The sequence below is a fragment of the Anomaloglossus baeobatrachus genome, chromosome 7 (assembly GCF_048569485.1).
Source record: "Anomaloglossus baeobatrachus isolate aAnoBae1 chromosome 7, aAnoBae1.hap1, whole genome shotgun sequence".
Taxonomy (NCBI): domain Eukaryota; kingdom Metazoa; phylum Chordata; class Amphibia; order Anura; family Aromobatidae; genus Anomaloglossus; species Anomaloglossus baeobatrachus.
Genome location: NC_134359.1, coordinates 26,815,988 through 26,829,276, shown reverse-complemented (window position 1 = coordinate 26,829,276; position 13,289 = coordinate 26,815,988). Strand labels below are relative to the sequence as shown.

General features: G+C 43.1%; 1 protein-coding gene across 5 annotated transcripts in view; it reads left to right on the top strand.

Moving 5' to 3' along the window:
- Positions 1 to 13,289, top strand: part of LRP1B (LDL receptor related protein 1B) — a 2,012,817-nt gene that overhangs the window by 1,095,600 nt on the left and 903,928 nt on the right. For all 5 annotated transcript variants that reach the window (XM_075317168.1, XM_075317164.1, XM_075317167.1 and 2 more), the window contains exon 15: positions 10,103 to 10,225. In XM_075317168.1, coding sequence (XP_075173283.1) covers positions 10,103 to 10,225 — 123 coding nt within the window. The remainder of the gene's footprint in view (positions 1 to 10,102; positions 10,226 to 13,289) is intronic.

The following is a 13,289-nucleotide window of genomic DNA, read 5'->3' as shown; positions in this document are numbered from 1 at the left end:
TAAGTCTGCTTGTCTTCAGCAAACTGTTTGCAGGCTTGACTGTGCATCATCTTTAGGGAATGCCTCCTTCTGTGAAAACATCTATGCAGACCAATGTGATGCAGTGTGTGGCATATGGTCTGAGTACTGACAGGCAGAACCCCCACCCCTTTAACCTCTGCAGCAATGCTGGTAGCACTCATACGTCTATTCTGAATAGACAACCTCTGGATATGACTCTGAGCATGAGCACCGCACAGCTTTGGTTGACCATAGTGAGGCCTGTTCTGAGTGGAACCTGTCTTGTTATACCGCTGTATGTTCTTGGCCACCATACAGTAGCTCTGTGTTAGGGTGCTGGCAATCCTTTTATATCCTCGGCCATCTTTATATAGAGCAACAATTCTTTTTTTCAGATCCTCAGAGAATCCTTTGCCATGAGGAGCCATGCTGAACTTCCAGTGACCGGTATGAGAGAGAGTGTGTGAGTGATAACACCAAATGTAATACCCCTGCTCCCCATTCACACCTGAGACTTCGTAACACTAATGAGTCACATGACACCGGGAAGGGAAAATGGCTAATTAGGCACAATTTGGCAATTTTCACTTAAGGGTGCACTCACTTTGGTTGCCAGTGATTTAGACATTAATGTCCGTGTGTTGAATTATTTAGAGGACACTAAATTTATACTGTTATACAAGCTGCACACTGACACTCTAGTTTGTATCAAAGGGTCAGTGTAATGAACCAGCAGGGGGAGTTAGAGCACCAGGAGAGTGCTAGGTAGGGTTTCTCCACTAGATGGCACTAAACTTTTCAAACCAGTGGGGGGGAGTTGGAGCAGCAGGAGAGTGCTGACAGCAGCCCTCCACTAGAGGGCACAAGTCTCCCTAGTGGAAGAAGTGGATGGTCGTGAGGGCCACAGTCAGAGCCAGGAGGTTGACGAGACACCAGGGGTCAGACGGAGACAGAGTCTAGGGAGAGTTGAGTCAGAAAACCAAGAGAGGACGTCAAAGAGAGCTCGGAAAAACAGAGTTTATTAACAAGCCAAAATCTGGAGCCGGGAAAGCAGTTGATAGCAGGGAGTATGGGAGGATGAAACCACAGAAGAGGGAGGATAGAAGTCAGAGAGGAATGGAGGCCAGGACGGAAAGCAGAGGAGATGGAAAGGAGGCAGGAAGAACATACACAGTCAGGACAGGAGGCGGGGGAACAGCCACAGTCAGGACGTGAGGCAGGGAGAATGAATGTAGTCAGGACGGGAGGCAAGATCAGAACTTACAGGGACCAGCGGCACACTGCAGAGCAGAATTATAACTGGCACCGCATGAATGGAAGTGCCTTGAAGATAAGGCGCCGTGATTCCGGCAATGAGGCATGGAGGGAGGCCACTCCCCCCGGTCACGCTTTGGGAAACACTGACAGCCGGGGTCATGACAGTCAGATTTTCAGTGTTGTCAAATGAAAAGTTCTAATAACATATTTACAAAAATGTGATAAGTGTACTCATTTTTTGGGATATATCTTAAGACAAAAGGCACATACCACATGACTTTTCATACTAAGAAGAATCCTGATGGCACATCCAACCTTTGTAATGTGACCAGGTGCAAACTGAACATGAAACATAGTAACAAATAGGAGACAGTTGCACACTACAGTACTAAGATATGTGGAACATAGACATGCATTACTGCATTACTGCTATGGAAAAACGGAAAAATGTTGATACTTAGCACACAAAAATGGCCAGTTTTAAGTGAGCCCAACAGCCAACGGCAAGGCGACCTCTTTCCATACCAAGACATATGGGGCCAAAATATCCCATGTCAAAGAACATCCTTTTGGCACATTTGAACACTAAAATCTACAATTGGTGATATATATTTTTCCAAAGTGTCACCACCATATTGTTGTCTTTCTGCTGACTATGACATGAATGGAGTTAATTCAAAGAATGATTAGAATCAAGTACAAAATTATTGATACAATGAAAAGCACATCTGAGGATACACGTGCCATACAGCAAAACGAAGCAACTTCTACAAGATTCAGGCAGCCATAGAGAGTTGCTTTGGCCCATATGACTTACAGTAATGAGTTTTCATCTCCATCATTAGTGCTTCTATGGTAACAGGGATGGATTTTTTTTCTTTGCAGTTGACTAATATTGCTGACAAATTGGCTAATAATATTCTGTATGGACAATATTACAAATACATAAATTAAAGAGACTCTGTAATAGGGAAATGAATACAAGGACAGTGAAGGCTACAGAGGAGGAAATTGTCCTATAATCATCTCCATGTTGAACATCATTAGTAAATAGATACAGATAATGAGGAGTAAATTGACAATAACTTTACATTTCTTCAAAATTATTGTTACATCATGTGTGAACGTTGTTGCATGGTGTACATATGGCGCATTATAAATGGCGTTCTGAATATTACCGATAACTGTTCTTGTAGCCAGGCTCTCCTTCATCATGGGCAAAAATTTAGTTTCGACCCGACTCCCAAGCCCTGTATTAAAATATCCAGACCAAGGTAGAATGACTACGTGATACCTTTCACAGTTCCAAGCACCTGCGGCACATCCCATGCTCATAGCTACCCCTCTGCTGCATCCTCCTGAAATCTTCAAAATTTTCAAATTTTTGGCTTAAGGCCGCTTTACACGCTCCAATATCGTGACCGATATCGTTAGTGTGTCACCCGCCTCAATTGGTTGTGCGACACGGGCAAATCACTGTCCGTGGCGCACAACATCGCGCAGACACGTCACACTACTTACCTGCCTAGCGACGTCGCTGTGACCGGCGAACCGCCTCCTTTCTAAGGGGGCAGTTCCTTCAGCGTCACAGCGATGTCACAGCAGTGTCAAAGAACCGCCGGCCAATAGAAGCGGAGGGGTGGAGATGAGCGAGACGTAACATCCCGCCCACCTTCTTCCTTCCTCATTGCGGGCGGCCGCAGGTAAGGTGAGGTTCCTCGTTCCTGCGGTGTCACACATAGCGATGTGTGCTGCCGCAGGAGCGACGAACTACTTCGCACACCTAGCAGCAGCGATATTCGAGAATAGGGGGGCATGTCACCGATGAGCGATTTTGACCATTTTTGCGATGGTTCAAAATCGCTCATAGGTGTCACACGCAAAGACATCGCTAAAGCAACCGGATGTGCGTCACAAATTCCGTGACACCAACGAGATTGCTTGAGCGATGTCGCAGCGTGTAAAGCGGCCTTTAGTCTCATGTTTTTAAACCATTTTTGATGGGTAGTTGTCTTCCAATGTAAACAAAAAAGATTGATGGCACTCTCAAACTGCAATGTGAACAGGTGCATACTGTAACTGAAAATAACATAAAATGACCAGAAAAGAGACCGCTGCACTCTGAAAGGCTAAAGCATGAAAACCATGAATGTAAAAATACATTACTGCTAAAGGATATCTGAAAAAAATTGAGCTATATACATGCAAAAATGGTCATTTTTATATCTGCCCAGTAACCACGTCAAGGCATACTGTACGCCTTGACAAGGCTACTGGGTAGATATAAAAATTACATTCATGGTGTTCATGCTTTAGCATTTCAGAGTGCAACTGTCTCTCTTTCTGGCTTCCAGTGTAAGGCATCCTAGTAAAAATTCACATGTGTATGATACTAAGTGAAGGATGAAGAAAGTGCGGTAGATGCCGGGCGCCGCCGCAAACACCATTGTGAGGCATTTAGTATAAAATCCAAACTTTACTCATGCAATGCATTTTGAAGTAGATTTGTCTCTTTCCTCAGGCTTTACCAATATCATCCTAAATATTCACCTAGACCCTTTCTGAATAGGAGACTATTATTATTATTATTTACAATTATAGTGACATCTATCCATGGCGCTTTACATGTGAAAGGGGGATACATTATAGGGACAAGTACAATAATCATAAACAATACAAGGCACAGACTGGTACAGGAGGACGGAGGTCCCTCCCCGCGAGGACTCACAGCGTACAAGGGATAGGTGAGGATACAGTAGGTGAGGGTAGCGCTGGTTGTGCCGGCACTGTATCAGACTGAGAATTACGGCAGGTTGTAGGCTTGTCGGAAAAGGTGGGTCTTCAGGTTCCTTTCTCCACCTCTTACTGGGATCTTTTCAGCACCATACCACAGGAGATTAGTGCAACCTTGGTGGACCGTCACCCAAATTTGTCTAGCAATCGGAGTATTTGCCTCTGAATGATGATGTCTTCAATATGTCTATGGATTCTATGACTGAATTCCGTAAAAGTCTTCACTATGTAACTTTGAGCGTAGCAAGGTGAAAGAGAAAATTTGTGCTGTCGCTAAAGAACCACTGATCCATTGATGGTCAAATTGGTGACTTTTTATTTGTCAACACATATCTGAGAATCAATCTCCATGGGATTTTTCTGCTCTGATAAAGGAGATTGATTCTCAGAAACATGTTGGCAGATAAAAAAAAAATCACTAAATATTAACTTGTTGAATATGGGAAGAGGTTACGAATGTGAAAAATATAATTCCCCTTAAAAATGTTTTCATTGATAGCATTAAAAAAAACACCATAACTCGGTAAAGAATAATACATATAACAAAAAATACAATGATTCAAAGGATATCCAGACAGATAAAATGCTAGGAGCAAAAAAGTTGGGGGGACTCAAAGAGATATGAGGCCTAGCCAGATCCAAGATTGTCCCTATATGTCTAACCCTACCTGCCAGCAAAGGTGAAGAACCCTAATTTTTATTGATTCCTCTGTGGCTAACCCTGAACCAGGAAGATAAAAATGGGTTAGCAAACACATGGTTTATCGGAATACATGTAGGTGAGGCTTGCAACCTACAGTAACCCTCTTTGTTTTTTTATTAAGACCCTATTTGCGCTCCTTGTCTGTGTCCAAAACACTGCGATGTACAGTACAAGCACAGTGGATGGGATTTCTAGAAATACCATGTCCACTGTGTGTGTGTGGCCCACAGAGTAAACTGACCTGTGGTGCAGCTTTCTGAGCCACAATCATGTCAATTTTTTGCTTCGGAGATGCAAGTAGTCTTCTCAGGGAGAACAGTAGAGAAAGACCACAGCTGCCCGAGCCTGGATCATAGGCAAGAGTAGAATCGGACTGGCTACCAGAAGAACCTCTAGTAATACCAGGCCTGGCTGCAGTTACCTGCACTGAACCCCGGAGCTGTCACCTGAGCTTCGGAGTGCAGCCTGGCCTGAACTCAGAGTTTGCAGGACTGAACCACGAGCGCCGAATGATTCCACGGCGATTGCGGTTCAGTTCATGTCACAGCTACGGACAGGCAAGGCTGAACTCCGGAACTCAGGTGACAGCTCCGGAGTTGAGCCCGGCCTGTTCGCAGCTGCCATGAACTGAACCGCAATCGCCAGGGAATCAGTCAGCGTTTGTAGTTCAGTCCTGCAAACCTCGAGTTCAGTCCAGGCTGCACTCCGGAGCTCAGGTGAGAGCTCCGGAGTTCAGTGCAGGTAACTGCGACCAGGCCTGGTATTAATGGAGGTTCCTCCAGTAGAAGGTCCGACACTGGGCACGAGCATCTGTGGTCTCCTGCGGAGGAGACTCATGACCCCACATGTCAGGACCCACCTCGGTCTCCTGTGGAGACTCGCGACCCCACAGGTCAGGACCCTCTTTGTCCAGGATGCAGTGGGTCATGATCGTGTGCACATACCCTTAGAAAGAGGCAAAATGACCAAATTCTTTAATTACGGGCATAATAAGGCACCACGTGGTAGCACACAGAACTTACCTATCCATAATATCGACCTCTTTTTCTTCCGTTGACACTCAAAGAAAATGGATTTGATTTCCATTAAAAATGGCATCATGAAACACATGATAACAGAAAAGATTATTTGGAAGAACCTTCCCCATTTCGTCTAAACCAGCATTTCATTACATTCAGATGCAAATTCTTCTCCCGCTGTACACAGTTTGTCCTTTTCTTCTTGAAAATAATTTTGCTTTTAATTGGATGCAGATGTAAAAATGCCTGACATTTTTTTTTTATTTTCTGTAATAGAAAATATTTAATTGTTAATTCGAGTGCTCAGACTTGCAAAGTGCCTAAAATCATTCCAAGGTCGTGCATTTGCATGGTGTAAAGAGGACGCGCTGCTATCTTACGGTTTTATAACCTTGATTAGCTCCAGCTCAACGACGGTGAAGAGCTCGTCTGGAGTCATCTTTCTTGTTCCCTTCCGATTCATTTTGTAAACTTTTTTTGTAAACCTCCTAAATTCCACTTATGTTTCAAAAAGATAAAACTCGACGCGCCGTTTCCCCACCGATGAGCGAGGACGGTGACCTCGTTTGATGATTTACCCACATAAATTAAATATCTAAGGCCGGCAGAATGCTCCAAATTGCTCTTATTCCATTTTATTATTGTCTGCATATTGTCCTCGAGGCCGAATTCTAACTACACGCATGTTATTGCATCTATATTTTATCCAATTTTCACGGCAGTGACACGTCCTATGTAGGATCTCTTAGGTGATGATGGTGTTTGTTTTCATTTTAGACGCCTTGTTGTCACACAGTGAAAAAAAATTAGTATTAAAAAATATTTTATTAAATACAATTTATGTGACATCTGAAGTTAGATCAGGTGGGTGGTTTAAATATATTATTTTTTTCTGGTATTTATGTATCACCCACGTTTTCTAAGTACATAATTAAAGGAAATTTGATTTGCAAAGAAGTTATTCACCGTGAATTTAATGCCCTTATTTTGCTCAGGGATCTCTGTAGACCCCAGAGCAAAAGTAATCCTCACATTCATTTCACCGCTCACTTCTTTAGCCTCTCGGCCTCTTCATGTTGGTCGTCTGGTCTTCTCCATATCTTCAGATAGATTGCCGCTGCTCATGCTGAAATCAAGTACCGGCTTTGTGTGAGAGGCCTGAGAGGGTTCAACACATGCGCGAATATGACCTCATGACTCTGGGACCTTTATGCGCTTGCCTAAAATCCTCCCTTTGAAAGGGTGGTGCAGGCCCATGAGCAAACCATACCTAGGACGGCCTTTGAATGAGGTTTTTCCTAGGCAGGAGGGCATGTTACGTGAGGTCATGATTAGGCAGAGGGAAAGGGTTTCCTGCCTGTTCAAGAGTGGGGGGCTCTTTTGCTCTATTGCACCCATGTCCTCCTAGTTTCGTCAGCCTGGGGAACCTTGCTAGCCCTTGTGACCATTGTATGCGAGTAGGGAGCATCGGTGAAATTTAAGGAATGACAGGGGATTGGCTTCCATCTCTACAACTCTTCTCTTTCAACCTTTAGGCCACTGCTCCAATCTCCAACTACACAGTAGAAGCAGCTCGTATGCCTTTTGTCATTAATGATCCTTCCACAGGTTCACCTACGTAAACTTTTATTTCCTCTAGATAGTCAAAGTCAACTGTATTCATGGCTCTTTGCCATGGGCTTCGCAGATTCATAGAATCATAGAATGATAGAATTGGAAGGGACCTCAAGAGCCATCGGGTCCAACCCCCTGCGAATGAATGCAGGTTTTCCTAAATCATCCTAGCTACAGTATATGTTTATACAGTTTACACTTGAAGATATCCATTGATGGAGAGCTCACTATCTCCCGTGGCAGCCTGTCCACTTCCTGACTGCCTTCACTGTCAGAAAGTTTTTCCTAATGTCTAATTGGAATCTTTTTCCTTTAAGTTTCATCCCAAAGACTTTACAAAACCATCCAATTGGTAGTAACAACGAGCGGTTCAATGCGGAACCATTTCTGTTTATTACATCAATGAGCAGTGTGTACAAAGAGCAGGGACCTAAACTATACGAGCTTATGACCTTGACCAGAGGTGCTACTTATAATAATATTTATTCACTTATATAGCACTATTAATTCCACAGCGCTTTACATACATTAGAAACACTGTCCCCTTTGGGGTTCACAATCTAAGGTCCCTATCAGTGTGGATGAAACAGAAGAACCTGGAGGAAACCCACGCAAACATGGTTAGAACATACAAACTCCTTGCAGATGTTGTCCTTGGTGGGATTTCAACCCAGGACCCAGGAGTGCTGCAAAACTGCACTGCTAACCACTGAGCCACCACAAGACTGCAGTGCTAACCATTGAGCCACCACAAGACTGCACTGCTAACCACTGAGCCACCACAAAACTGCACTGCTAACCACTGAGCCACCACAAGACTGCAGTGCTAACCACTGAGCCACCACAAGACTATAATGCTAAACACTGAGCCACCACAAGACTGCAGTGCTAACCATTGTGCCACCATTCTGCCTACTTACTGGGAAATCCTCATTCGCAGGGAAAAAGTGCAGTCCCCAATTCCCATCACAAATGGTGTTAAGAAGAATAGTTGCAACAACAATAGAAAAACTTGTGAACCTACAGATGGAAAAACTAGAAAAGTGATAAACAGACGCAGAGCTGTGATTTCTGTGAGGTTCAATGTTACAATACTGGGTTTACCTCAGAGATCTGGCACAGTAATATAGTAAAATTAAGCAGGGCAAGAGTCCAATGAAGAGCTGGCACAGCGGTAAAACAGTGAAACAGTGGAAAACTATAGCAGAGCTGGCATTGTCACCATGTCCAATGTAGAGTTCTCTGCAGTACAGAATGGCTACGTTTGTCAGAGAGTCCACAACAAAGGTGAGGGCATTTATTACTTGAGTATTCAAGTGCTGTTTCACCACTTGAGTTTTCCTCTAAAGCCTAATGGAGTAACATCATAGGAGCACGATAGACTGTCATGTTGGACTTCCATCTCACCCGACTCCCCCATATAAAAGGAGTGATTAATCGATCATTCCTATGTTCTCTATGAGGCAGCTGTTGTCATACTCATCTTGGAGAACAAAATGTTTGGCGCCTTACCTCTCCCAACATCCCACCCTCTGTCGGGGAAGAGTAAGGAATGTCCCCATACACATTAGACTGTTGGCCAATCCAACAGATTGTCACACTAGGTACGGGGAAGTACCAAGCACATATCAAGACGAAAGGGAAACTCTAGGTCTAGGGAAGCGTGAGATGGTGACCCCTGACTGAACCTACTGCTGGTCCCTGGGATCCCTCACTCATCACCCTAGATTGGTTCCACACCTATGCGCCAAACTGAATACATGACCCTAGCTATCCCTAGTGCTGGTCCCTGGGATCTCTCACCACCCTAGATATGTTCGTTACATATGTGCCAAGCCGGATACCTGACCCTAGATATCCCTAGTGCTGGGCCCTAAATAGGGAAAGGCTAGGATGAGCTCTTCGTCAACCCCACTAAACAACTATAGAAGACACAAGGGGGACACACAGAGGAAAAGCATGATGACTGAGGTAGACGGTCATCAGAGTTTTCAGCAATGATACCACAGATGACTACAAACCACCTGGTTGCACCCTGGGCTAGAATGAACTGAAAATATCATCAGCACCAGTTAAATGGAAGGAAGGCGTATTTAAACACCAAGGGAATACTAATAATCAGTAGCTGGGTGGAAGGGGAGCTCCTACTGGGTCCAAAAGGGAGATATATTGATCCAGCAGGAAAGCTACCTAAACCAATGAATAATAACAACAAGAACAATGGAAGCAGCCAGACACTGTGACCTTCTATGGCCAGAAACCACATGACTGTCAGTCACACGTGACACAGATATTGGCAAATTCAGCTGACTTTAGTGTATTTTTTGGAGGAAATGTATGCCTCTTTATGTTGCTAATTTTTTGCTTTAGTGGGCTTTTGCGTCTTATCATGTTTACATAGGAGCAGCCTAATTTTTTCTATGAAAAATCCTAACATTTTTAAAGTTTTAATCAAATAAAGAAATGTAATAATTGCTCTCATTAAGAAACATGGCACAAGAATTGCATCATATTAAACATTTGCTCCGGAGAGATAAAGCTGTTATTGAGAATTTTTTATTTATGTATTTCTGTAAGTTATTGCTTTATTTTCTGGTCGGAGAAGCCTGCAGTGTTCGAGTAGCCAGACGGTGGATTTTTCATGTCTGCTGTGAATGTAATGTCAATGTTTCAGTTCACATTATTGGACGCTGAGGTGTATGTTTTATGACTGCAGGTGACAACGCTTGCCGGATAAACAATGGGGGCTGCGGTACACTTTGCCTCGCCGTTCCTGGAGGGAGAGTTTGCAGTTGTGCTGATAACCAGCATTTGGATGAAAACAATTCGACTTGTGTGTGTAAGGCTTCATCAAAGATTCCTTTGTTTTCTTCTCTAACATCTGCATAGTAAGACTACACGAAATTCACTCCCAAGCTTCCAAAACTTTCATATAGGAATATGTCTTAAGGAGACGCCAACAAACTTACAACACAACTTACAAGCTGCCTTTCGAGAAAAAAATAAAAATAAATAAAAAAAAAACATTAAAAAAATAAAATGAGAAATATTCCATAGAGAAACAGAACTTCAGATTCTTAGAAATACGTTTCTTGCTGTTGAGCTAAATATTATTTTCTGTAATATCGATAGTGATGGTTGTATAATGACCATATGGTCATATCCTATATCCTAAATCCTAGGTCCAAATATGACCTTTCCTCTAGCTATCAATCTCTTGATAGAACATAGCAAAAGATAGACTGCCTTGAAAAAGTATTCATACCCTGGAAGTTTTTGCACATTACACCTACGAACTTAACTGTATTTTATTGGGATTTTATGTGATATACTAACACTAAGTAGCAAGTATTTGTGAAGTGTAAAGAAAATCATACATGGTTTTCTAACCTATTATTCTGAAAATATTGATGTGCATTTGTATTCAGTCCCTTATAGTCTAATACCTCTAAATAAAATTTTGAGTGACCGATTAGTAAATTGAGTCCACCTGTGTTATTTATTCTCAGAATAACTACAGATGTTCTGTGAGGGCCTCAGGGGTATATGTGAGAACATTCGGGATCAAACAGCATCATGAAAACCAAAGAACACACCAGACAGGTCAGGGATAAAAATGTGAAAAGGAGTTAAGCAGGGTTAGGTTATAAAAAAAAATAGCCTTTGCTCTGTATTTTTTATTGAGTAATGTTACATTAGAGATCAAAGAGCATCATGAAAACAAAGGAACACACCAGATAGGTCAGAGATAAAGATGTGAAGAGGAGTAAAGCAGGGTTAGGTTATAAAAAATAGCCTATGCGCTAAATTTTCTATTAAGTAATAGTACATTAGAAATCAAAGAGCATCATGAAAACAAAGGAACACAACGGACAGGTCAAGGATAAAGATGTGAAAAGAAGTAAAGCAGGGTTAGGTTATAAAAAATAGCCTATGCTCTGAATTGTATATTGAGTAATTTTACAGTAGAGATCAAAGAGCATTATGAAAACGAAGGACCACACCAGACAGGTCAGGGATAAAGATGTGGAGATGAGTAAAGCAGGGTTAGGTTATAAAAAATAACCGAAGCTCTGAATTTCCAATTGAGTAATGTTCACTCTATCAACCAAAAATGGAAGCAAACCAAAACCAACCAGAACCAAAGACAACTGCAAACCTGCCAAGACATGGCCGTACACCTAAACTGACATCCCAAGCATGGAGAACTCTATTTAGAGAAGCAGCTGAGAGGCCCATGGTCACTCTGGAGGGGCTCAAGACATCACAGCTCGGGGGTGAGAATCTGTCCACAGAATGACTATTAGTCATATGCTCCACAAAAGTGGGCTTTATGTAGGAGTGACAAAAGAAAGGCAGTTTAAAAGTCATAAGATGTCCCATTTGCAGTTTGCAAAAAGCCATGTAGGGGACAAAGTGGGAAAGTTTAAGGTTTTGCTATGGTTAGATGACACCAAAGGAGAACTTTTTGGGCTAAATTCAAAATGCTATGTGTGGTGGGAAACTAATACTGCACATCACCCCATCACACATGGTGGCAGAATCCTGCTGTGGGGAGGCTTTTCTTCAGCAGGGGCAGGGAAGCTGGTCAGAGTTTATGGGAGGATGGATGCAGGAGAATCCTGAAGGAAAACCTGTTAGAGGCTGCAAAAGACCTAAGAGTCGGGTGTAGGTTCACCTTCCAGCGGTACAACAACCCTAAACATACTACCAGAGCTAGAATGGACAGTTTAGATCAAAGCACATTTATGTGAGTATAGGGCCCAGTCACGGTCCAGACCAAAATCCCTTTGAGAATCTGTGACAAGACTTAAAAATTGCTGTGCACAGATGTCTCCATCCAAGCAAGCGAGAGCGAGCGTGCAAAGAATAACGGGCAGAAATGTCACCCTCTAGATGTTCAAAGCTGGTAGAGATGTCCCCCATAAGACTTACCACAGTTATTGCAGCAAAAAGGTGGTCCTACAAAGTATTGGGGGCTGAATACAAATGCAAGTCACAATTTTTATATTTTTATAATAATTAGAAAACTGTGTGATGTAGATAATCTAGAGGAAGTAGTAAAAGATTAGGTCAGAGATGTGTACATGGGGCATATTATAGACTAGAGACTATATGGGATAAGGTAGAAGGAGATGAGACTACCAATGTATGATGTGGACAGGTTTTGTACTAGGGAGAGGGAGATTAGGTAAAACAGATGGAAATGAGAGATTATGGATTAGAGATTACATATTTGGCGGCCTTGGGAAATCAGATAAAAGATTTGTGGACAGTTTACGAAAAGTTGATTTCATGTACGGGGGTAGAAGAAGATTTGGCTAGAATTGTTTGAAGGGGTCAGGTTGTGGACTAGAGCTTATGTGTGGGTTAGTAGTAAGAGACTAGATTAGACATTTATGAAGTGGAAAGGTTATAGACTATAGATTACATGTAGGAAGGTATCGGGAGGTGAGGTCAAACATTTATAGGGTGATAGCTTTTGGACTGGAGATTATGTATGGGGAGGTAAGCACAAAACAGACTATTTGTAGCACCAGGTGCAATCCTTCACCAAGTCTAAGGGGTACTTTGCAGACTACGACATTGCAAGCCGATGCTTACGATACCGAGCGCAATAGTCCCCGCCCCCGTCGCAGCTGCGATATCTTGTGATAGCTGCCGTAGCGAACATTATCGCTACGGCAGCTTCACATGGACTTACCTGCCCTGCGACGTAGCTCTGGCCGACGACCCGCCTCCTTCCTAAGGGGGCAGGTCGTGCAGCGTCACAGTGACTTCACACGGCAGACGGCCAATAGAAGCGGAGGGGTGGACATGAGCGGGACGTAAACATCCCGCCTACCTCCTTCCTTCCGCATAGCCAGCGTGAGCCGCAGGACGCAGGTAGGAGATGTTCCTCG